General features: G+C 45.4%; 2 protein-coding genes across 5 annotated transcripts in view; both read right to left on the bottom strand.

Moving 5' to 3' along the window:
* LOC118011419 (ubiquinol-cytochrome-c reductase complex assembly factor 1) overlaps window positions 1–5,954 on the bottom strand; it is a 95,539-nt gene extending 89,585 nt beyond the window's left edge. Inside the window, exon 1 of one of the 4 annotated variants that reach the window (XM_035006188.1) lies at window positions 5,873–5,954. In XM_035006188.1, the coding sequence (XP_034862079.1) occupies window positions 5,873–5,896 (24 nt within the window). In that variant the 5' untranslated portion in view covers window positions 5,897–5,954. Of the gene's footprint in view, window positions 1–5,475; window positions 5,814–5,872 lie in introns of those variants that run through there. The other 3 variants (XM_035006186.1, XM_035006189.1, XM_035006187.1) reach the window with 3 other exon arrangements.
* Window positions 5,955–20,323: 14,369 nt separating this feature from the next.
* GDF5 (growth differentiation factor 5) lies at window positions 20,324–24,934 on the bottom strand. The gene is made up of 2 exons (XM_035006190.1): window positions 23,979–24,934; window positions 20,324–21,779 (listed from the first exon to the last, which is right to left on the bottom strand). Exons 1-2 carry the CDS (start codon window positions 24,601–24,603, stop codon window positions 20,905–20,907), a joined length of 1,500 nt encoding a protein of 499 aa, XP_034862081.1. The 5' UTR covers window positions 24,604–24,934; the 3' UTR covers window positions 20,324–20,904.
* Between the last annotated feature and the right edge of the window lie 759 nt (window positions 24,935–25,693).

The following is a 25,693-nucleotide window of genomic DNA, read 5'->3' on the forward strand; positions in this document are numbered from 1 at the left end:
GCCTGGGTGGCTCAGTTGGTTAAGCGACTGCCTTCGGCTCAGGTCATGATCCTGGAGTCCCGGGATCGAGTCCCGCATCAGGCTCCCTGCTCAGCAGGGAGTCTGCTTCTCCCTCTGACCCTCCTCCCTCTCGTGCTCTCTCATTCTCTCTCTCGCAAAAAAAAAAAAAAGATTTTATCCATTTGACAGAGAGAGACACAGTGAGAGAGGGAACACAAGCAGGGGGAGTGGGAGAGGGAGAAGCAGGCCTCCTGTGGAGCAGGAGCCCAATGCGGGGCTCAATACCAGGACTCTAAGCCAAAGGCGGACGTTTAACAACTGACCCACCCAGGTGCCCCATAAAATGTCCAATTTTTAACCAAAAAAAAAGTATGAAGCATGTAAAGAAACAAAAAAGCATGGTCCATACACAAAGGGGAAAAAATTGACAGAAACTGTCCCTGAAGAAAGAAAATAAACTGTCCCTGAGGAAGCTCAGATGTTAGACAAACTAGACAAAGACTTTGAGCCTGCTATTTTAAATGTTTAAAATCTAAAGGAAACCATGTCTAAGGAACCACAGCAGAGTATAAGAATGCTATCTCACCAAATAGAGAATATCAACAGAGAGATTATTTTTTTAAAACACAGAAATTCTTGGGGCGCCTGGGTGGCTCAGTCAGTTAAGCAACTGCCTTCGTCTCAGGTCATGATCCCAGGGTCCCAGGATCAAGCCCTATGTCAGGCTCTCTGCTCAGCGGGGAGCCTGCTTCTCCCCCTCCCTCTGCCTGCCAGTCCCCCTGCTTGTGCATTCTCTCTTTCTCTCTTTCTCACTCTGACAAGTAAATAAAATAAATAAATAAATAATAGAAATTCTTCTGTTGAAAAGAATAAATAAACATTTCACTAGAGGGGTTAAACAGTAGATCTGAAGAAGAGAAAATCAGTGACCATGAGAACAGGCCAACTGAGATTATCCATACTAAGGAACAGAAAGAAAAAAGAATGAAAAAAAAAATTCACAGAGCCTCAGAGAACTATGGTATACCATCCAATGTACCAACATATAATGGGAGTCTCGGAAAAACAAGAGAGAAATAGAGGGACAGAAAAATATTTGAAGAAATACTGGCAGAAAACATCCCAAATTTGATGAAAAACATCAATCTAGAAATCCAAGAAGCTCAACTAACTCAAGTAGCATAAATTCAGAGAGATCTATAAATGGACATATCATAATCAAGCTGTTGAAAGACAAAGACATACAATCTTAAAAGCAGGAAAAGCTATTCAACATGTATAAGAGATCATTGATAACATTAACAGCTGATTTCTTCTCAGAAACCATGGAAGACAGAAGGCAGTGAGATGAAAAATTAAGACTTTCTAAATAAACAAAAACTAAGAAAATCTGTCAACAGTGGACCTGCTCTACAGCAAATATTAAAGGGAAAACATCAGGCTGAAATGAGACCTCTGACACTACAGTAACTCAAATCCACATGACGAAATAAAGTACACTGATAAAGGTAACTACTTAGATAAATAAAAAATAAAACATGAATATATTTTTTGTTAATAATTATTTTTTATTTACATTTTTATTTTTAATTTAAAAGGCAACTGCATAAAGAATAATTGTAAATCTATGCTGATGGGCACACAATGCATAAATATATAATTTGATAACATTCTAAAAAAAAAGATGGTCACTATGGAAGGAAGGAAGAAAGGAAGGAAAGAAGGAAGGAAGGAAGGAAGGAAAAATAACAAGCATTAGCAAAGATGTGGAGAAACTGGACTGGAGCCCTTATGCTTTCTTGGTGGGAATGTAAACACTGCAGCCACTGTGGAAAATAAAATGGCAAATGCTCAAAGAATTAAACATAGAATTCCCTGAAATCGAGAGTCCGGCATTTAACCCACTGAGCCACCCAGGGCACCCTGATAAATGCCCTAAAAATGTTAGCTATCTATATTCTTGCCCAGGAAATATCAACGTCTTATTTCAACTACAACCTTTATCTCAGCTTCCTTACTCTCTCCTGACACCAACTCTCTAGCTACTAAAAAAAAAAAAATAACAACAAAACACCACCTTCTTCTCAGCTGAATATGAGTCCTCAGTGAAGGACACTGCTATATTAACTCAGTCATCCAAGGCAGACCAGGGACTCACTGTTAAGACATCCCTCTCCCTCACCCTCAATATCTAACCTTTCACCAAGCCCTGTAGATGGTTTCCTCAATACCTGCTGAAATCATCCCTTCCTCTTTAACCACACTTTTCCCTCTTAGTACAGGCCTTCCTCACTTCTTCCAGGATTACTTGAGTAGCTTCTGACTGGCCTCCAGGACTTGAATCTCAGCCCTCTGACTGATCCATCCACAACTGCTACAGGGATCTATTAAAGCAAAAATCTAATAGTGAGTATGAGAGTTTACAATGATGTTTCTTTTTTTTTTTTAAACTTTTTTATACTTTCAAAATAAAATTTTTAAATTTCAATTTAAAAATGAGAGAAGAGAGGCACCTGGCTGGCTCAGTTGGTAGAGCATTCAACTCCTGATCTCAGGGTCATGAGTTCAAGACCCACACTGGGTGTAGAGCTTACTTTAAAAAAAATAAAATTAGGGCGCCTGGGTGGCTCAGTTGGTTAAGCGACTGCCTTCGGCTCAGGTCATGATCCTGGAGTCCCTGGATCGAGTCCCGCATCAGGCTCCCTGCTCGGCAGGGAGTCTGCTTCTCCCTCTCCCACTCCCCGTTTGTGTTCCCTCTCTCGCTGTGTCTTTCTCTGTCAAATAAATAAATAAAATCTTTAAAAAATAATAATAATAAAATTAAATTAAAAAGACCACAGCTTTAAAAAATAAATAAATAAAATTTTAAAAAATAAAATAAAAAATGAGAAAAGAAACTAAAGTGTTCCCCTGATCAGTGGTGGTTGCAGGGGGAGAACAATAGGAGAAAAGGACTGCAAAAGAACACAAAGAAATGTTGGGGAGTGAGAAACATGTTCATTATTTTTATTGTGGTGATAGTTTTCAAGTGTGTATCTATGTTAACAGTTACTAAATTGTATAATTAAGTAAGTACAACTTATTGTATGTCAATTATTCTTTAACTTTAAAATTTTAAATAAAAAAATAAATGTATCAAAAAACCTTTAAAAACAAACTTTTTTGCCCTAAAAACAGAAGCTTTGACATAAATGCCATCTACAGCATGACAGATGATGCCAAGCAATATATACACATGACTATCACAGACTACTTATCTGCAGCACAAGTCACAAAAGGTCAGGGAGTGAATAACCTTGTCCTAGAACCCAGTCTCCAGGGCCAGGCGCAAACGGGGGACCACAGGAAACCAGCCTGGACACTGGGCTGCTATCAGTTCACAGGAGGTTGCACACCATTCAAACCTCCTCAGTGTGCATTTGCAACTTACCCATGATGCACCTCCTCCCTTAGTCCATTTGAAAGACTCAGGGTCTCACTCTATAGAAGTACCTTAGTGGTTTATATTATAGGCATAAGAACAACTTGAAAATGAAGATCGGGTTGTTTTCAAATTGAAAATTATTTGGAAAATAAATAAATAAATAAATAAATAAATAAATAAATTTTTAAAATTTGGAAAAAACGCTATTAAAAATAAATCTTCCCTTGCTTAAAATATTTCAAAGGCTCTCCTCTGCCTCAGGATAAACCTCTAATCCTAACCATGAAACACAAGGCCCTGACTCCTCTCCTGCCATTTCCCCATAAGTGTCCCTGAGTCAAGCCAAAGATTCACATACAGTTCTTGGTTGTCTGGCATTAGTAGCATAAGCTAATGCTTCTCTTCTATGCTCTCTCCCATTCTCTAGTGCTCTCATTTAGTTCAGGCATCTGTCCCTGATGGATGCTTATCCTCAAGCTGGGCTAGATGTGTCTCTACTCTGCTCCTGTAGCACCTGGTACAGACTTCTATCACAGCATTTCAAGTATTGTATTAGTAGTTCTCTTTTCTGTCTCTCCTATTAGATTATAAACTTGAGAGAAAGGTGTATGTTTTTCATCCTCAGTCCCTAGGATAGCTCCTAGAATGTAGTAAACTCTCAAAACAGTTGCTAAACTAAAAGGAAGGGAAGAAAAGCACTTAAATGTCACCTGTATCAACTGATTTTCTGATCAATCCTATCAAACTTACTGTTAAGAAAATCTGAGGCTCAGAGAAATTAGATGACTTGCTCAAGGCCACATTCACAATAAGTAATGGAGCCAAACTTTCAACCAAGGCTCTTCAGACTCCTAGACAGGTAGATTGCCTGTATTTGTGAATTCCTCAGTACCTAATGCAAATGCCTCTTCAGAATAGGTATTCAATAAATATCTGCTGCTTTCATGTTTACTGCCACTTTCAACTAGTCCTAAGGGAGATTGTATCTTATAAGAGGCCTTTAAACAATCACAGTATAAAGTGAAAGTGATTTTAAAACCTAAAAAAGTAAAAGTGACTTTCCTTATCTAAACTTGGTTTTTATCTAAAAAGATGAACAGAAAGGAATAAACAGAAAAAAAATCTGACTAACAGAGGGCAGTTAAGTGGTTTCAATGGACGCTACCACCCAAGAATAAACCTGCAACAGTCCACACACTCAGGGGGCAAGAATATTTAATATATCTGGGACAGCCACTAACTTCCAAGACAAATCAAGATGTTCATTTCGGATGTACAGCCCAATAAACTTTTTACCTTTTTCCTGACATACCCACCTTAAAAACTAAATAAGGACATCCTAGTTGCCATTTCCAACAGCAGTTCTCAAATCTGAATCAACTTCTGCCCTGGCATCAACAATTACTTCACCAAATGAATCTTTCTGTAAGTTAAATGAGCTATTATTCTTCAAACACTTACTGAGCAGCCTTTGCTAGGCTGACAAGAAATACAAGAGGTAAAACAGCAGTCCTTGTAAACCATATATAAAAAGATCAGAAACGTTAAGTGTAAATAACAACTCACAAGATAGCCAGAGGCAGGAATGGAAAGTGTCTGCTCTGAAAAACAATGTCCTTGACCCAATTTTTGAAAGACTCGCTAAAATTATAAACCCTTCCATCCCTCAATGATTAGTAACTAAGCTCTGTATCTTCCTAACCTTTTTCTGCTCACTTTCTCCTTGAATTCTCAGATGTCAGAGTATGGAGAAGGATAAGGACTGAATCTCAAGTGCAGCAGTTTCCCTTAAGCAGTCTAGTAATCCTTCCTTCCTTACTTCATTAATTCCTTCAATAAATATTTCTTGAACACCTCTGATGTGCCATACACTGTGCTAGGCAAAGTCAAAACGACAGATCTGAGCCCGGTTTTTGTGCAGCTTTCAACCTAACAACCTATAATAGTATTCCACTTAACTGTACAGTTACGAATCGTCTCACCGATCTCGGAAACAAACCCAGAGAACCTCAGAAACCAAAGCGACTGCAGATTAACCTCGTTTTTCCTACCGGGAAAAGGCCCGAAAGTGACTCGTCCAAGGTCACACTGGGCATCAGTGACAGAAGAGAAACTAGAACCCAGGTCTCCCGACACTCCAATCAGTGCCCCCACGTGCTGCCTCTCCCTGCGGGAAAGAGGTCGCATGAGGTGACTAAGAAAAAGCAAACTTCGCCAAATTTAGGTCCGATGTCGCCCTCTCCCTCCTCCAAAGCGGGGGAAGCCACAGCCAAACGGTAGGGGGAAGTAGGACGCTGCCTCAGTTTCCCCGCAAGAGAGGCGGTCGCGTAGCCTCGCTGCCGCACAAGCTCCCCTCCTGCACTTTCCTCCAGTTTCTCCCGCCCTGCCCTCTCCGAGTCCAACCCTGGGGCCCAGCGGGCGACCGCAGCAATTTACTCCTTCACTCACAAGGACTCGCACCAGCAACGCCATGTTCCTCTACAACCATTTCCGGGTAAAGGGTGGCCTTCCGGAGTCCCCGCGGCCCCCACCCCTTCCCTACGTTGTGCTTTCGCCGGCGGGTGCCCGGCAACGGCGGCGCAGGCGTACAGAGGCCACCGCGCTCACGAGCGCGCGCTTTTTTCTGCGGAGCGCAAGGCTGCCTGGTCCCGGCGCGCGCCTCCCGTTCTCTCCAGCCTTCCACCCCGCGACACGTCACAGACGCTCAGGTCCTCTCGGCAGCACCTGTCCTCCTTGACCAGTGGCCTCGGGCTTTTCATAGCTCTCTCCTTATCCACCCCGCTTCACCCAGCCTCACTCCTCAGCGCCCCATTGTCAGAACTCTTCCAGACTCTACCCTCACGAGAAACCCTCCCCCTTGTCACTGGGGGGTTGAAAAAAAAAAAGGACTTTGGGGGATCCCAACATTTAAGGGCTCCCTAAAAAAAAGAACCTGAGAAGGAGTTGTAGAGGAACACAGGAGAGTGTTCAGCTGAGTCCTGAAAGCCAGGGGAAGAGGGCCGGCAAGGGCTGACCTGAGGCCTGAAGGGAACTTTTGGGGTTTCTGGCAGGTTGGTTGTTTCATGGGAACATCTTTGAGTATTGACAGAAGAATCAAGGATGCAAGGAGTTTTTTTTTTTTTTAACTTTTTTTTTTTTTTAATTTTATTTATTTATTCATGAGAGACAGAGACAGAGAGGCAGAGGGAGAAGCAGGCTCCCAAGGAGCAGGGAGCCCGATGCGGGACTCGATCCCAGGACCCTGGGATCATGACCTGAGCCGAAGGCAGACACCCAACCATCTGAGCCACCCAGGCGCCCTGCAAGGAGTTTCTTAAGGAGGTGGGAGAGAATGGCCTTGGCTAGAGCATCTCTTCCATTGTATCCCAAGAGCCATAGAGGAGAAAAGGTGTGGGTGGACGCTCCCGGGGGTTGACTGAGAGCGGAGCGACAGGATGTTCAAGGACTTCTTTTCATTCAGTCAGCAAAGACCCGGTGAATGTTCACTACGTGCTGGTCACAAGGCAGGTGTGGATAATGGCTTTGTGGAGCTCCTAGACTGGTGGGAGAGGCATGCAAAAGTCTAGTAAACCAATGAAAAAATAAAATAATTAAAAATTACGAAAAAAATATGGTAAGTCCTTTGAAGGAAACAACAAAGAGCTAAACTTGAGAATAACATGGGAAACTACACTTTAGATAATATGGCCAGGTAAGGCCTCTCTGAGGAGGTGGCATGTAAGTTGAGACCCAAAGGATGAATAGGAGCTAGCCATGGGAAGTGACTCTGAACATGCTATTTTTATCAGCAAGTATCGGGGGGTGAGAAAGGGAAAGGAGATTTGAGGGCAAGAGTCCTGAAATGGGAAAGAATAAGAGTTTATTTAGGGTAGTTAGAGAAGAATTGGGTATTTACACCCCAAAAACAAAAACACTAATTCAAAAAGATACGTGTACCCCTATGTTTATTGCAACATTATTTACGATAGCCAACATATGGAAGCAACTTAAGTGTCTATCCATAGATGAATGGATAAAGAAGATGTGGTGTATATATACACAACGAAATGTTACTCAGCCATAAAAAAGAATGAGATCTTGCCATTTTTGACAACATGGATTGAGCTAGGGAGTATCATGTTAAGTGAAATAAGTCTGACAGAGAAAAGAAATACCATATGATTTCACTCATATGTGGAATCTAAAAACAAAACAAATAAACAAAAAAGCAGAAACAGTCTCATAAATACAGAAAACTGGTGGTTGCCAGAGGGGAGGGGGGTGGGAGAATGGATAAATTGGTGAAGGGAATTAAGAGGTACAAACTCCCAGTTATGAAATAAGTCACAGAGATGAAAAGTACATCATAGGGATTTAATCAATAATATTGCAATAACTTTGTGTGGTGACAGATGGTGACTACACTTATGGTAAGCACTGAGTAATGTATAGAGTTGTCGAATCACAATGTTGTACACCTGAAACCAATATAACAGCGTATGTCGACTATACTTCAATTTAAAAAAAATAAAAAGAATCCAAAGAAAACCAGTGTGGCATCTGAATTAATTAATTCAGAATTAATTAATCTGAATTAATTAATTGAATTAATTTAAAGAATAATTAAGATTGGCAGAAGCTAAATTATGCAAGAACTACTAGATGAAGTCTGTATTTTATTCTAAGTATAGCTGGAAGCCATTAGAGGATATTAAGCAGGGGAGGGCTATCTGGCTCATGTTTAAGAAGCTGATGTTGATGAGGTGCCTGGGTGGCTCAGTCGTTAAGCGTCTGCCTTTGGCTCAGGTCATTATCCCAGGGTCCTGGGATCAAGCACCGCATCGGGCTCCCTGCTCTGCAGGAAGCCTGCTTCTCCCTCTCCCACTCCCCCTGCTTGTGTTCCCTCTCTCACTGTCTCTCTCTCTCTCTCTGTGTCAAAAAAAATCTTAAAAAAAAAAAACAACAACTAATGATGTATGGTGATTAACATAATAAAATAAAATTTTTTTAAAAAGCTGATGTTAACTACTATACACAGAATGGATCATAGAAGGTAAAATATGAAGATGGAAGACCAGTTAGCAGGCTAATAGTATCCAAACACTAACGATTTTCATATATGAATTTAGTTTTGTTTTTATACAGAATATAAAGACTTACCTCATCAATCTTCCATATAAAGGATTTTATAAGCCAAAGTGAAGATGCTTTCTGCTTTCAAATCCATAGCTTACATATGTAATATTGAAAAACAATGGTGTAGTGCTCCTACATGTACCTTAGGACAAGTTGCATCACATATTAAAAAGAGATAAGAGGGATTCACACAAGAGATGATGAGCTAAGATGTTGAGCACAAGAGAATAAAAATATTAATATTTAATTTCCTTTCTGATGATTTCTATTTTCTCTGTGAACTAGGGTGGAGAGATTTTTTATTCAGAGGAATGCAGATGGCATGAGACTATAGAAGAGTGGAGAAAATTTAAAGTGTCATAGAGAACAAAAGAAAAAGGGAACCAGTTGAAACATGGAGGATCTAGTTGAAGTTGGTAACTCTTCATTTTTTTAAATTTTAATGTATTAATTAATTTTAAATTAAAAGGTGATATATGATCACATTCTCTTCTAAAACTTATTATGTGGGGCGCCTGGGTGGTTCAGTCAGTTAAGCATCTGCCTTCGGCTCAGGTCATGATCCCAGGGTCCTGGGATCGAGCCCCGCATCGGGCTCCCTGCTCCTCGGGAAGCCTGCTTCCCTCTCTCCCACTCCCCCTGCTTGTGTTCCCTCTCTCGCTGTGTCTCTTTCTGTCAAATAAACAAATAAAATCTTAAAAATAAATAAATAAAACTTAGCATGTTACAGATAAAGCTAAAGTTCTTTTACCAGCACCTTACATCGCAACTCCTTCTACCCTCTCTAAAATTGAACTTCCTTCTAGATATTTTGTAATGTTTTCACATATATATACATACTCCCTCAGAAAATATATCACTCTGGTTGGTGTGGGTTTTCTTTCTTTCTTTCTTTCTTTCCTTCTTTTCTCTTTTTTTTTTTTTTTACTTAATTAACAACATTCTTTTTTGTGTGTGACAACAATCTTATGTTTTATTTTGCTTCTTCCTTTTTTTCACCCAACAGTTGTTTTTTTATTCTATATATGTTGCTCTGTATAGATCCAGTTCATGTCCTTTTAATAGCTGTTCTGTCATAAGGTAGAGTTGACAGACATTTGTTTCCTTTTTGTTGTTATTGTTTCTATGACCTGTGTTTCCATGAATATTCTATACATTTAAGAGCAAAACTTTTAATAGCACCAATCTACCTCTTTTTTTCTTCAAAATCATTTGCCAGCCTGGGATTAGCAGAGGAGAGAGCTGATAGTTGTATTTAATAAAGGATTATGGTTTTTCCAGGTCATGGAATGGATGTCATCAGCACAAAGAAAGTGATGATATTGTCAAGAAAAAGGTTCGAGTGATAGGCCAGGAAATCTGTATGGTGAAGGATTTAAAGAGAGGAAGAAGCTGTTAAGAAAGTGGCTAAAGTAGGGGCGCCTGGGTGGCTCAGTCGTTAGGCATCTGCCTTCGGCTCAGGTCATGATCCCAGGGTCCTGGGATCGAGCCCCGCATCGGGCTCCCTGCTCCATGGGAAGCCTGCTTCTCCCTCTCCCACTCCCCATGCTTGTGTTCCCTCTCTCGCTGTGTCGCTCTCTGTCAAATAAATAAATTAAAAAAAAAAAAATCTAAAAAAAAAAAAGAAAGTGGCTAAAGTAAAGGAGAGGTAAAAATCCCTGGGGTAGAGGCAGGCTTTCAACGAACTGAGGGCCCACATTTTAGGAGAGTCATCTATATAGACATTTATGTTGCCTCTGATGGTGGCTGGATTTGGAATAAAGAAGCATATTCTATGTCTGATGCCAAAGTCTAATAGGGTGTCCATGAGTTTGGAAGTAGCATGAACATATAGCATGAGCCGTGAAGGAGCAGCAGGTAGAGGGGTAATGGATTGAAGGTGGTATTGGAGAGCAAGCAGTTGAAGTCTTTAACTGCCAGTCTTAATGCACACAGGGTATAGAATAATGACAAGCACCATCCCAGAGAAGGAAGGCTACAGGGAAAATCATAGAAATAATATTCAAAGAGGAAGGCCAGGCTTCAGTTAAGACAGAAAGTAGAAGGAACTTTCTGGGGACAGGCTAAGGGTATAAACAAGTTTATCTTTCTTGGAACCCATGGAGATTTCAGGTTCCATAAGGCCCTTCACAGTGCTCCTCCCTTGGCTCTTTGGTCTCAACTCCCCAGGGCTGCTCAGCTTCTCTCCACTGCCAAGGCTTGTCATCAACTTGTGCCCCAATAATCTCCATTGTTTTCCCAAAGCTCCCTCTCTCTCTTTATGTTTCATCTTTCTCCACACTGCCTCTACCCTTCAGGATTCCCCTGCTTTCCCTTAGAGGCTCCACATTGAAACTCAGTCATTCATTAAAGAAATGTATTTGCTGAGCATTTACCATGATCCAGGCTCAGATCTAGATGCTGACAATACAGTAGAGAATAAAAGTTCCTACCCCCATGGAATTTATAGTCCAGTGAAAGGAGATAACAGGCAAATAAATATACATAATCTAATGTCAGGTATTGGTAAAGACTAAGCAGGACAAGAATAAAAAGTAATAGAGCAAGGTATTATTTTAGATGGGATGGTCAAGCAGAACCTCACTGAATTTGATCAGAAATGTGAATGAAAGGAGAGAGTGATCCATGTAAATATCTCAGAAAAGAGCATGTCAGGCAGAGAGAACAGGGCAAAGGTCCCAATATGGGAGAATGTTTGGTGTTTCCAAGGAAGAGCAAAAAGATTATTATGGCTGGAGCCAAATGAATAAGGAAGAGTAGGAGATGAGGTTGGTAGGGGATGAGGTTGATAAGGTGGCCCTAGAGGCCAGATCCTGGGGGACATTATTGGTTGTGGTAAAAACTTTGGATTCCAAGTGTGTGCTAATATAGGTATAAAAAAATCATTGGAAAGATACACAAGAAATTGGTCATGGTTATTGATTGTGAGAAAGAACTGGAGGACTAGGAGGTTGGGTATGGAGGGTAGACATACTTTTCACTCTGTATCCTTTTGTCTCGTTTGAAGTTTGTACCATATCTATATAACTACCTTTAAAACTGAAATAGGAGCCCCTGGCTGGCTCAGTTGGAAGAACGTGTGACTCGATCTCAGGGTTGTGAGTTCGAGCCCCATCTTGGGTATAGAGATTACTTAAAAATAAAATCTTTAAGGGCGCCTGGGTGGCTCAGTCGGTTAGGCGACTGCCTTCGGCTCAGGTCATGATCCTGGAGTCCCGGGATCGAGTCCCGCATCGGGCTCCCTGCTCGGCGGGGAGTCTGCTTCTCCCTCTGACCCTCCCCTCTCTCATGTGCTCTCTCTCTCTCTCTCTCTCATTCTGTCTCAAATAAATAAATAAAATCTTTAAAAAAATAAAAAAAATAAAAAAATAAAATCTTTAAAAATAAAATAAAATAGGGGCGCCTGGGTGGCTCAGTTGGTTAAGCAACTGTCTTTGGCTCAGGTCATGATCCTGGAGTCCCAGGATCGAGCCCCGCATCGGGCTCCCTGCTCAGCAGGGAGTCTGCTTCTCCTTTTGACCTCCCCCCTCTCATGCTCTCTCTCTCTATCTCATTCTCTCTCTCAAATAAATAAATAAATAAAATCTTAAAATAAAATAAAATAAAAATAAAATAAAATAGGGGTGCTTGGGTGGCTCACTTAGTTAAGCATCTGACTCTTGGATTTGGCTCAGGTCATGATTTCAGGATCGTGGGATCAAGCCCTAACTCAGGCTCCCTGCTCAGCGGGGAGTCTGATTCTCCCTCTCCCTCTGCCTGCCACTCCCCTTGCTTATACTCTCTCTTTCTCTCTCTCTCTCTCTCTCTTGTAAAAATAAAACCTTGAAGAAAAAAAAAGATTGTCTCTCTCCCTCTCTCTGCCCCTCCCCCTCCTACTCTCACTCTACCCCTCTCTCTCTAAAATGATAAATAAATCTTTAACAAATAAATAAATAAAATAAGAGCACCTGGGTGGCTCAGTTGGTTGAGCATCCAACTCTTGATTTTGGCTCAGGTCATGATCTCATGGGTGGTGAGATGGAGCTCCACGTCGGGGCTCCACACTCAGCCAGGAGTCTGCTTGAGGATTCTCTCCCTCTGCCCCTCTCTCCACTTGCTCACACACTCTTTCTCTCTTAAAATAAATAAATAAATCTTTAAAAAATAAAATAAAATAAAATTGAAATAAAAGCATTCAGCTCCAAATCTTATTCTGCAAAAAAATTTACTCATTAGTTTTATGGAAAATACAAAGAACTAGAACTTGGTCCTTGCCCTCAACAGTGTTACAGTTGGGGGTGGGTAGGTACAATACATATTCACAATTTTTTTAAAAAAACAATGTAGGGTCACCTGGGTGGCTCAGTCGGTTAAGCGGCTGACTTCAGCTCAGGTCATGATCCCAGAGTCCTAGGATCGAGCCCCTCATGGGCTCCCTGCTCAGCGGGAAGCCTGCTTCTCCCTCTCCCACTCCCCCTGCTTGTGTTCCCTCGCTCGCTGTCTCTTTCTGTCAGATAAATAAATAAAATCTTTTAAAAAAAAATAAAATAGGGGCGCCTGGGTGGCTCAGTCGTTAAGCGTCTGCCTTCGGCTCAGGTCATGATCTCCAGGTTCTGGGATTAAGCCCCGCATCAGGCTCCCTGCTCAGCAGGGAGTCTGCTTCTCCCTCTCCCTCTGCCTCTCCCCACTGCTCCTACTCTCTCTCTCTCTCTGTATCTCTCTGTCTCAAATAAATAAATTTTAAAAAAAATTCTATAAAAAAAATAAAATAAAATAGGGGCACCTGGGTGGCTCAGTCGTTAAGCGCCTGCCTTTGGCTCAGGTCATGATCCTAGGGTCCTGGGATCGAGCCCCGCATCGGGCTCCCTGCTCTGTGGGAAGCCTGCTTCTCCCTCTCCCAGTCCCCCTGCTTATGTTCCCTCTCTCGCTGTGTCTCTCTCTGTCAAATAAATAAATAAAATCTTAAAAAATAATAATAAAATAAAACAAAAAAACAATGCAAAAGAATGAAGTTGGGCTCCTATCTCACACCATATGGAAAATTAATTCAAAATAGATCATAGACCTAAATGTAGAAGCTAAACTATAAAACTCTTAGGGAAAAAAAAACATAAGAAGTAAATCTTCGGGGCGCCTGGGTGGCTCAGTTGGTTGGGCGACTGCCTTCGGCTCAGGTCATGATCCTGGAGTCCCAGGATCGAGTCCCGGGATCGAGTCCCGCATCAGGCTCCCTGCTCGGCAGGGAGTCTGCTTTGCCCTCTGACCCTATCCCCTCTCATTCTCTCTCTCTCAAATAAATAAATAAAATCTTTAAAAAAAAAAAAAAAGAAGAAGTAAATCTTCATGACCTTGTGTTAGATAAAAACTTCTTAGATACAACACCAAAAGCACAAATAACAAAAGAAAAAATAAATTGGACTACATAAAAATTTAAACTTTTGCATTGTAAAAGTAAAAAATACCATCAGGAAAGTAAAAAGATACAGAATGGGAGAAAATATTAGCAAATCGGATATCAGATAAGGGACTTGTACCCAGAATATATTAAAAAAAACTTTACGACTTTACAACAATAATAAAAAAACAAACACCCAATTAAAAATGGGCAAAGGATTTGAATAGAAATTTCTCCAAAGAAGATCTACAAATGGCCAATAAGCTAATGGAAAGATGATCAACATCAGTGGTCATTAGGGAACTACAAACATACATACACACACATATACATACACACACATGCACACACAATGAGATATCACTTCACACATCCACTACACGGCTATTTTCAGGCAAACATACAATACAAAGTGCTAGCAATGATGTGGAAAAACTTTATCCCTCATACATTAGTGATGGAAATGTAAAATAGTACAGCTATTCTGGAAGAGTCTGGCTGTTCCTCAGAATGAAAATGGAATTACCATATGACCCATTAATTCTATTCCTGGGTCAAAATTAAAACACATGTCCACACAAAAACTTGTATAGGAATGTTCATCACTGCATTATTCACAATAGCATATAAAAGGTGAAAACAATCTAAATGTTCATCAACTGATGAATGGATACATAAAATACAGCATTTTGAAAAAATTGATTGTTATTCAACAATAAACAGGAATGAACTACTGATAAGAGCTACAATATGGGGGCACCTAGGTGGCTCAGTCATTAAGTGTCTACCTTCAGCTCAGGTCATGATCCCAGAGTCCTGGGGTTGAGCCCCGCATCAGGCTCCCTGATCAGCAGGAAGCCTGTTGTTCCCTCTCCCACTCCCCCTGCTTGTGTTCCCTCTCTCGCTGTCTCTCTCTCTCTGTCAAATAAATAAATAAATAAACCTTAAAAAAAAAAAAAGAGCTGCAATATGGATGACCCTGGAAAACGTGCTAAGTGAAAGAAGTCACAAGGGGCTACATATTGTATGATTATGGTTCCATTTCTATGACGTGTTCAGCCACCCCCTCCCATGGCCAATTCCTGGACTTTATTACTGGAATTGTTTTAATTCTGAAATTTTTAATTTATGCCATTCTGTGTTCTTACCATCCTATTCTTTTAGCTTTCATTTATTACTCCTAGTACACCTGTTGTTCTACCCCATTGAGACCTCCAGGCTTTTTATCTCTTCTCTTTATAGTTTGTCAACCCTCTCCTCTCTATACTTCTTCTATCTAGCTCAGACCGAATGGTCTATCACTTCAATTGTTCTCTTACCAATATTAACTCCCTTGTTCAAACGTCTTTCTACCCTGTCCATCTAAAAAAACTCCAACCCTGTAATTGTTCATGTATTCCATGCCTGCAAGCAGATTATTGATTACTACTGAAGAAAATCATGCAAGCACCACCAAATATGGTTATCCCACCTCTATTATGCTCAACTCAGCTTGCTTTCTCTAGGATTGCTATTTATAACTGCATTAATTTCATAAGGCTACCATAACAACAACAACAACAATAGAACAGAAACCAGGTGGTTTAAAACAATGGAAATGTATTGTTTCATAGTTCTAGAGGCTAGAAGTCCAAAATCAAGGTGTTGGCAGCACCATGCTCTATCTGAAGGCTCTAGGGGAGGATCTTTTCTTGCCTTTTCCTAGCTCTGGCAGTTGCCAGCAATCCTTGGTGTTTCTTGGTTTACAACTGCATAACTCCAATCTCTTCGTCTGTCATTTCATGATCTTCTCCCTATCTGCCTGTCTGTGTCTCTTCTTTTCTAAAGACTCCAGTCATATTGCATGAGGGCCCAGCCTAATGACCTTATCTTAATTTGATTACATCTGCAAAGACCCTTTTGCCAAATACGGTCATATTCACAGGTATGAGGGTCAGCGCTTAAATTAAACCCGTAACAGGAGCCTTTTCTACATTCCTCAAACCTTGACTCTGACCCCTTCCTACTGTCTCTGAACAGATGGTCTCAACTCCTACTTCACGGAGAAAAGAGAAATTAGAAGCCATCAGAATGAAACTTGACTTCCCACCACTCAACCAACAAATCTGCTTTTATCATATGTGTGTATCCTTCCTTCTTACCGTTTCATGAAAGAATTCCTGCTTTTCCCATTTAAAGTTAATCTCTTAAGAGTTCTTCAGGGCACCTGGGTGGCTCAGTCAGTTAAACGTCTGCCTTCAGCTCAGGTCATGATCCCAGGGTCCTGGGATGGAGCCCCACATCTGGCTCCCCACTCAGCGAGAAACCTGCATCTCCCTCTCCCTCTGCCTGCCGCTCCCCCTGCTTGGGTGCTCTCTCTCTGTCAAATAAATAAATAAAATCTTAAAAAAAAAAAAAAAGAGTTCTCCAAACCTGACATGTATAATCTGACCTCATCATCTTCCTCTCAAAATGTGTTCCTCCTTCTGTGTTCTCTTTCATCGTTGTTCTCGAATGGCACACCTTCCTCCCAGTTGCCAGAGGGGAAAAAAAAAACACCACAGGATTCACCCTTGACTTTGTTTCTCCATTACTCTGTCCACCCCAACGCTCCCCAAGTCCTGCCTAACAGAGCAGAACCTCAACTTCCTTGGGTTTGTACACTACATGTCTATTAATGAAGCCCATACTTAATGTTTGTATTTAGGCACCCACATTATATTCAGTTGATTCAATTCAGTTCACAGCCACTTGTAATACTATCTCTTCCCCATCTGAAGTCGTGTGAAATCTCATTGTTTTACATACCATACTTGTATGGTTGGTTTCATGCATTCTGATGGACAATTTGACTTTTCCCCTTTATCTCATCTCCTTTGATTCAGCCTATTATATTATCATCCTAGCATCCTTTGGGGTCTTTATTTTCTCTTTCACTCATGCATGGAACTTGAGGACGTGGTCGTTGCAAGATAAGAGAAGTCAGGTAGGGGCGCCTGGGTGGCTCAGTCAGTTGGGCGGCTGCCTTCGGCTCAGGTCATGATCCCAGGGTCCTGGGATCGAGCCCCGCATCAGGCTCCCTGCTCAGCAGAGAGCTTGCTTCTCCCTTTCCCTCTGCCTGCCACTCTGCCTACTTGTGTTCTCTATCTCTCTGTCAAATAAATAAATTAAAAAAAAAAAAAGATAGGGTATCCTTTAAAAAAAAAAAGAGAGAAGTCAGGTAAAGTGCTAAGCACAGTAACTGGCACATAATAAGCCCTTGATAAACATTTACAATTGGATTGTTATTATTATCCCAACCCTCAGCATAGCATCTGAGCCATAGTAAGCCCTCAATAAATATTTATTGATTAACGAATGAATGAATGGATCGAAGGCTGATGGAATGAGTAAATATCCCCTCTCTCAAATCCCAGGCCCATTAAATTTGATATTATTATCCCTCTTTTACAGACAGAGAAACCAAGGCTTAGAGAGTTTCAGCTGGAAAGCAGTGGAACCAGAACTGGAATCCAGATCTGCCTGACTCCCAAGCATATGTGACTCACCCTTCCTTACTCAGCTTCCTTACATGTATACACAGATCAAGAAAACCAGTTGTGGGGTCAGAGTGAAGTCTGAGAGGTTTTCCAAGGTTGTGTGTCCAAACCCTAGAAAAGCGGAGTCTCCCTCGTATGGCCCTGGGACATAGGGATGTGGAAGGGACTAAGAGATGATATCAGAGCACTAGGAGGCTCACCTCTTTCCACCCCTATAGGCCTCTCATCTTCCCTGCCCTAACCTATATGCTTAGCTATTTCTCCCCAGAAACAAACATAATGTGTGTCCCCAAGGAGAAACTTTTAAGAGCAGGAAGGCAAGGCCTAGGAAGGTAATTTGACTACTCGCCAGGACGGGAGTCAGTGGCATGGGATCTGAAAGAAGTAGCAAGAATGGTACAAAGAATGTAAGACCCGCAGGAGAACTGCATTACTTCTCTGGACGTCAGCTTCCTCATCTATAAAAATGGGGGGGGCGGGGGGCGGGGTAATAGTCCTTTGCCCTGCCTGCTTCACAGGACTGTTGGATACACAATAATGATAACTACGAATATTTACTGAATGCCACCGCTGTGCTGGCCATTGTGTTGAGTGTCTTTCATATCCACAGTTAGCCCTATGAAATAGGCATATTGTCTACCCCTCCCCCCTCCTTATTTCCATCTCCCCACCCCGACAAATGAGGAAACCAAGGTTCATGGAATTAAGTTACTTGCCCAAGGCCTCTAACTCTAAGTGACAGATCTGAAATTTGAAACTGGGTTGCCTTTTGAGCCCTTCAGAGCTGTGAGCATGTTTGTGAACCTCAGCGGAGAGCCCATTTGTGAACCCCGAAGAATGATACACGCCTTGTGCCCTCTGGCACACAAATGTTCCATACAAGTCCGCATCTTGTTTCGATTGGGACTGGAGTGGATGCCCAGTAGAGTTCGTTGTCCAAGGAGGCAGCTGACCGGATGGTTAGGATAGAAGGGCTGTTTCCCACACTGATCTGATTGGATCCCCATAGTCTGGGGAGGAAAGGGGGGAGGGCACGAAGTCTGAGTGGCTCTTTTGTGAAAGCAAGTTCTAGGGCAGGTTGAGATGGGAGAGGAAGCTCCTAGGTACCAAGCCAGACCACAACAGTCAATGCAGTGCCCAGGTCTGCAGCAGGAAGTGCACGGGGGCTGAGATGACAGGAAGCCCTCTGACAGGGCTCAGGCAGGGTGCCACTCCAGGCTGTCAGACTTTCCAAGAAAGGAGGGACACATGGCCCAGAAAATCAGTGCGTGTAGGAGTCAGCCCCACTTGTGACCTCTTCATCCTCTGCCTCTCTCTCTCTCCCCGCTCAGTTTCCAGCCCCCCTGCTTCTCCACTGCTCCCCCTGGGTCCACAGGCCCCTGGTTGGCTTCCCCATCACTGCCTCCAGGCCCGCTCTCCCCTCTCACACCAGAACTCTCTCTGCTGTGGCAGCTCCTTTGTTTACTGTCAGAGCTCACAGGCCTGCCACCGGCCAAACACAACGAAGCCTGGCCAGGGAGGGCTAGGCGCCAGGTGCAGACTGGCCCCTCAGGGACAGGTAATGGCCTCCAAACCAGAAAGGCAGCTCAAAGGTAGGCTGCCCCCTGCGCTGGGCTCTTGTTTCAGGTCCTGACAACCCAGGTTTCAGGCCTACAGGAAAGGGACACAAGACCTGCCCATAGCTGGGCAGGCATCCCTACTGTTGAAACAGCTTTGGCTAGGAGCCCTGGGAATCAAAGACCCAGCTGGAGAGAGGTGGGGAAAATGTTGAGGCCCCCTGGGTGGGAAGCAGAGGCCTAGACTCCCTTCCCCTGGTCCTCCCTCTCTTCAGCCAGGCAGAGTCTGGTCCTGAGCCCTTAGAATGAAGACTTGCATGTCCAAATTTCCCTACCAGAGGGCTCTGTTCCCCTTCTAAGCGTTAGTGCCTCGTGCCCTCCCTAAGGATTCTAGTGGATAAAGGGAAGTGGGCATCTACTCTGGGCCAAGCCCCAACAGGAACCATTGTCAGGATGTGTCTGGCATTGGTCTGTCCAAGGCTAGTGGGGTGGTGACTTATCTAATGTGTAGTTATATATTTGCATAATGTATAATGTAAAGGGGAGGGACTCCAACTCTGTTTCTGGAGCTGGGGTGAGGGGTAGGAGGTAATGGATGAGGAGGGAGGACCGGTAAAAGTGCCAAACTGGAGGGTAGCAGGGTCACAGACAAGATCATTCAAGGAACAGTGGTCAGTGGCAAGAAGAAGATGCCCCAACAGGGGAGGAGGAGATCCCTGGCAGCCCAGGTTCTCCACGGAAAGGCCCTCTAAATGGTGGCCAGTTGATTCTGTGAGTATGTGGGGGGGGGGGGGGGTGCAAATAGGTGAAAGAAGTGGGAATGATTTTAGAGGAAATGAAATTCCCAATGTCCCTCCCATGTAAGGATCCATTTCTGAGGCAACAAGCTTGACTAAGGAATGTCAAGTCTATTGCCAGGCCCCAGAGGAGCAGACGGAGCTCCAGACCAACGGGCCGTTGGAAGGAACGGGAATGGGGTTAGAGGTGGCATTGGCCCTCCTCAGCCTGTACTCTCCTGTTTTGTTTTTTGGTTTTTGGTTTTTTTTAAAGATTTTATTTATTTATTTGAGACAGAGAATGAGAGACAGAGAGCATGAGAGGGAGGAGGGTCAGAGGGAGAAGCAGACTCCCTGCCGAGCAGGGAGCCCGATGCGGGACTCGATCCCGGGACTCCAGGATCACGACCTGAGCCGAAGGCAGTCGCTTAACCAACTGAGCCCCCCAGGCGCCCCTGTACTCTCCTGTTTTGCTCCAGGCAACCCACCTCCCTTCCCTGGGCCAGTCATTCTTTGAGGGGTCACTGGGTCCCCTGCAGTAAACAAGAAATTTGCCACAGTTTTAGTAACAGTTTTGCTTTTTATCTCATCAATGTACATTTTCATCTAACAGTCTAACAGCCTCACACTCCTCACCCCGGCCCAAGCCCTCACCCCCTCCGGCCCACCCCTGCCCAATCAGCATCTCATCTGTCCCAGGGGCAGGAAATCACCAGGCACAGTGGTGATTCATGGTGATTCAAGGAGAGGGCAGCACCTGTGGGCTCTCCCAAGGGGAGCCCTCCCTGGAGAGTCCGGAAGCCAAAAGGCCCAGGTAAGGAGAGGTTGAGGGCTGAGTCTCATTGGAAAGCAAGGTCTCCTGGGTCTCAGTCCCATTCAGTCTGTCTCCCCGGGTCTGTCTCTGCCAGTCAGAGCAGCAGCAGGGCAGAAATCCTCAGACAAGGGGACTTGTGGATAGAAAGGAACCTTGAACCCAGTCCTACTCAGTAAGAGCAAGGCTGTTGGAAGCCCCTTTCACGCAGGCCAGGTAGATGCTCCTGGGTGCTGCCTCCCAATCTCTCTGATTTCGGGAGTGCAGGGACGGGCCCTTGTGACCAGCATCCTGGGATGTGCCACCCAGGAAGACAGAGGGCCAATGCTGCTACCTGCAGCCACAAGACTCCACGACCATGTCCTCATACTGCTTATAGACCACGTTGTTGGCGGAGTCAATGAAGAGGATGCTGATGGGACTCAGTCGTGTGGGCACGCAGCAGGTTGGGGGTGTGGACTCAGGGTCCATGGAGTTCATCAGGGTCTGGATGACTGCATGGTTCGTGGGCTCCAGGTGGGAGCGCAAGGGGAACTCACATAGCCCCTCGCAGTGGAAGGCCTCGTACTCAAGGGGCGCGATGATCCAGTCATCCCAGCCCATGTCCTTGAAGTTGACGTGCAGCGCCTTCCGACTGCAGCGGGCCTTGGGGTTCTTGCTGGGCCGTTTGCCCTGGCGCGTGGCCAGCGGGGCCCGCCTTTTTCGCCGCTGGCTGAACAGGTACTCGTACACCGTCTTATCATCTTGACCCGAGCGAGCCTTAATCTCATTAAAGAACAGGTCCCGTTTCTTGGTGCGACCAAATACCAGGAACAGGGCCTTCTCGTGGACCTGCCTGGCCGCCCGGTCAAAGCCCAGGCCACGGAGGTCCACGGCCCGGCCCCGTTCCCAGGCCTCCAGCTCCAAGCACAGTTGGGCCGAGTTCTTAAAGTTTCGGAAGAGCTTCCAGATGTCGAACACCTCCCAGCCAGATCCATCCAGGCCTGGCACGGAGCGCACATCCAGCAAGGCTGCCGGCTGCCGGCCGCTGGGGCAGCTGGACAGCTTCAGCTGGGCAGCCCGCCCGATGCCAGGGGCCACTGGCTTGGCCGTGTCCGAGGGCTTCTTCCGCAAGATCCGCAGTTCGGCCCCTAGCAGCCCATCCTTCTCCAGGGCACTAATGTCAAACACGTACCTCTGCTTTCTGACCACAGGACCTCGGTCATCTAGAGAGAACACCCAGAAGTCATTCCCTGCAACCTCACCAAGAGAGCCAGCCACCTCGGGGCCTCAGGGGAGGGCTATAGCTCTCTCCCCTCTGGAGACAGCTTTCTTTAACCTCTCCCCTACTCTGACAGAGGCCAAGACCCAAACCACTGAGAGCCTTTTTCAAAATAAGGGAGCTTCCTAAACAGCAGACCAAGTAAAGTAGGGTTGTTTTTCCGTAGATGTGGCTGTGGTGATTTGAACAATTCCGGGTGTTTGTGTCAATGACAATGCATATCAGAGATGCATCAGCCTTAGAACTGCCTCTTGCTATCCCTCCCCAGCTATTATCTTATATGATATCTTCATTGGAGAGATAGGTGGAGTGGGTATTATAATTAGCTCTATTTTTTCCAGAGGAGGAATCTGAGGCTCAGAGGAGTTAGGTGACTTGCCCCAGATCACCCAGCTAGGAAAAAGCAGAGTTGGAACTCTACTGTAGAACATCTTATACCCAATCCTGAGCTGCTCCCACTCCACCTTAAGGAAGATCTTGGTGTTCCCATTCTACAGATGAGGCACAGAGAGGGCAAGTGACTTGTGTAAGTTCACACAGATAGTTAACGATAAAGCTACAATCCAATTTCCCCGGCTTCCTAGTCGGATGATTTTGTTGTGTACATGTCTTATCCTGCTGCGTGTATGAGCATCTGTGTGTGTGCGTGCGTATATGTGAATAACGGGCTTATATGTGAATAAGAAAGGTAAAGTATAATGAGTGATGTGCGTGTAAGATTGCGCTTGCGTCAATATTTGAAAGATATGTATATGTGCGTGTGCATGCAAGACGATTCTGTGTGGACATGTAAGAAGGTGTGTGTTCACATGTGTACATGTGTGTGAGATTCAGCATGCGTGTATAAATATAAGGCTGTGTGTGTGTGAGAAACTCTGTAGTGTGTCCAAATCAGCATACCCTCCTTCTTAAATACCAATTTGCCATTGGGAAGCATTCATACGTTGCTCTAGAAGGTGACTAATTAGGCCTTTAAACTCCCCATCTCCCCCTCTGCAAGCTCCCTTAGAGCTGGGGGGCACAAGGACTTATTTTATGAGCCCCCAAGGGGTCACAGCTTTCCCTGGCTGGGCAGGCAGCCAGGCCACCTCCCCCACCCCAGCCAGACCTGCCGCCTCCTGGTTCCTCCCACCGGGTCATTCCCCCACGGGCCAGCCCTAATGAGGAGCCTCTCCCCATCTCCGCCCCCCTCCCCCACCCTGCCAGCCGAAGTCCCAAGCCTCACGGAACCAGAGCGTAAGAGCTGCAGGCAACCGTGGCAATGAGTAATCCATCTCCCTCTTCACACTTACAGAGAAACTGAGGCCCTGAGAGGGGAAGCGACTTGCTGAGATCGCACAGCAAGTGGGGAGGGAAAAGTCAAAACAGTAGCGCTAGGTGAGCATAGGGTGAGGTGAGGGGAATGGCTACCCTCCCTCCCGGGTTGACAGTAAAAATGATCTGTGTTTAGGACAGGATATAAAGTGTTCATTTTTGAAGGACTCTCAGAAATCCCCCGGCCCAACCGCCATAGAGTTGTGCAGATGGGGAAACCGAGACCCCCACAGGGAAAAGGGACTCTCTTAAGGTCACATTGTGAGTTAGTCCCCTTGTCTGAGGATTTCTGCCCTGCTGCTGCTAAGTCTGCCACCCCCCAGCCCCCCACCCCCCCACCGTACTTTTAAATGTCATCCCGCGACTCCAAGATGCCCCATTTACTGTCTTCACCCATCCTGCCTCCTCTGGCCCTAGCCTGAAGGCAAATTTGCAGAACCACGGGAATCTGGCGATTAATTTCTCTCTCTGCCATCTGAGAAAACCTACAAACCTCTGGAGCCTGGAAAGTCTGGCCAACCCACCTCAGAACAGAGCATGGCCTGGTAAGAGTCTTAAAGTATGGTCCCCAACTCTGCCGCCACCTGGCAGGTCTTGTCTCCTCTCCGGGCTCAGTAACCCCCTGTGCACCTTGCAAGAGTTGGCTCTGACGCGCCAGCAGCCTGGGACCGGGAACGTGGGAGGTAAGTCCCAGATACCACTCCAGGCCGATGCACACACTACCTCCCACCAGCGCAGTGTCGGTGCAGTGTCGGGGCTCTGAAAGGCCCCTCCGCCCATGCAGATGCCCCTCCCTCTCAGCCGTGCCCCTGCCACCCCACCCCCTCACCTTGCCCTTTGTCAATAAAGCTGGTGATGGTGTTGGCCAGGCCAGCCTCCAACTTCACGCTGCTGTTGCCTCCCTTTCTGTCAGCATCGGACAGCGTCCTGTACAGCGAGAGCATGTATTCGTGGGGCGTGATGGGGGGCGGGCGGAACGGCTCCTTGGGCTCTTGAGGGGGCCCCGTCTCCCTGGCCTTCTTCAGCAGGAAGGGGCTGGGGACAGATCCTGCCTTTGGAGGTGCCTTACCCCCGGGAAGCTGTCCTTTTGGGGTCACCGTCCGCGTTGCCGCCTGCCTTGTCTGGGAAGGGTGTCCTGGCTTGGGTTCAGGGCCACCCGATCTGGGGGGCAGCTTTTGGGGTTCCTCCTTCTTGGGCTGTGTCAGGCCTCCTGTCTGCCCGGTGCCCCCCTTTGCCCTGGCACTGGCGGCCCCCCCACCATAGCTGTGACCCCCCGGCCTAAAGACGCTCCGGGCCAGAGGGGGCCTCTCCTTGGCTTCTGCTTTGGCCAAGCCTGGCCTGGCCCCCTGGGGTCTCTGGCCCAAGTCAGGGGCACCCAACACAGTGCAGATGAATTCCAGGTCCAGCCAAGCCAGGTGCCAAAGCAAGAAAGTGAGGAGTTTGGGGAGTCTCATCCTCTGGCCAGCCGCTGAGTGACACCAGAGAGAAGGGCAGCAGCAGCGAAGGTGCCTCTGGTTTGGCAGGAAAAACCATGAGCCGAGTGGACCCTCAAAAGCAGCAGCAGCAGCGGGAGCGGCAGAAGGAAAGGCTTTCTCCTCAGTCTGAGACTCCTTAAGTCTGCCGGCCGTGTGTGGGTATCCAGTCCCATAGTGGAAATGCTCTCGTATCCAGACGTGCACCGTCTCCAGTCAGCAGCTGAAAATAACTCGTTCTTGAAAGGAGAAAGCCGACCGCCCCCTTTCTCCTGCACAACTGACTGAGGGCTTGAAGGAGGCTTGTATGAGGCTGAGGGATTTTTCCAAGAAGGAAGAATGGCGTAATGCTGCCTCTGTGCTCCAGTTTTGGTTTTTTTTTTAGGTTTTGAATCCTTTCCAGTGAAAATACTTCACACACACACACACACACACACACGCCTGCAGGTGCTCAGAAAAATCTTTTACAAACCTGAACTCAGGAATTGGAAACGGAATTCCAACCCAAACTAATTTAATTACTCTCTGATGTCATGCTGTCTAAACTCATTTAAGTGCGATATATTTATGGGAAAAAAATCGCCGCTGCCCTTTCGAGGCCGTGGCTCACGGGGGCTCTTGGCACAGAGCCCCGCGGCAGGGCTCTGGGCTTAGGGGGCCTCTCAGTCCGTGGAGCAGACTAGGGGTCTTCACCTCCACCTCCAGGGGCAGCCCACCCCACCTTCCTGAGGAGAGATACTGAGGAATGAGCTCAAGATCTTAAGCCCCAGAAGCATGGGGAGTGTGGGCTTTCAGTTAAGTCCTTGGGGTGTCTTAAAGCAGTTTCAACTCCTGCGTCTAGTCTGGGGCCTGATTTGTTGTTGGGGGGGTGGCAGAACAGATGGCAGCATTTACCCACAGTTGCTTTTATTTTAATAAACTTGTGGTGACCCAGAGACAGAAAAATATCTGTACCCACTACACCCCTCCCCCCAAGTGCCACTGACGGAGCTCAGATGATTTCTTCAGGCTTCAGGGGGCACTGCCACCCCCGAGCCCACGCCTTCAATGGAGGCAGGTCCAGGGTCTACCT

Source organism: Mirounga leonina, unplaced genomic scaffold (assembly GCF_011800145.1).
Source record: "Mirounga leonina isolate KUSES-001 unplaced genomic scaffold, KU_Mleo_1.0 Mir_150, whole genome shotgun sequence".
Lineage (NCBI taxonomy): Eukaryota > Metazoa > Chordata > Mammalia > Carnivora > Phocidae > Mirounga > Mirounga leonina.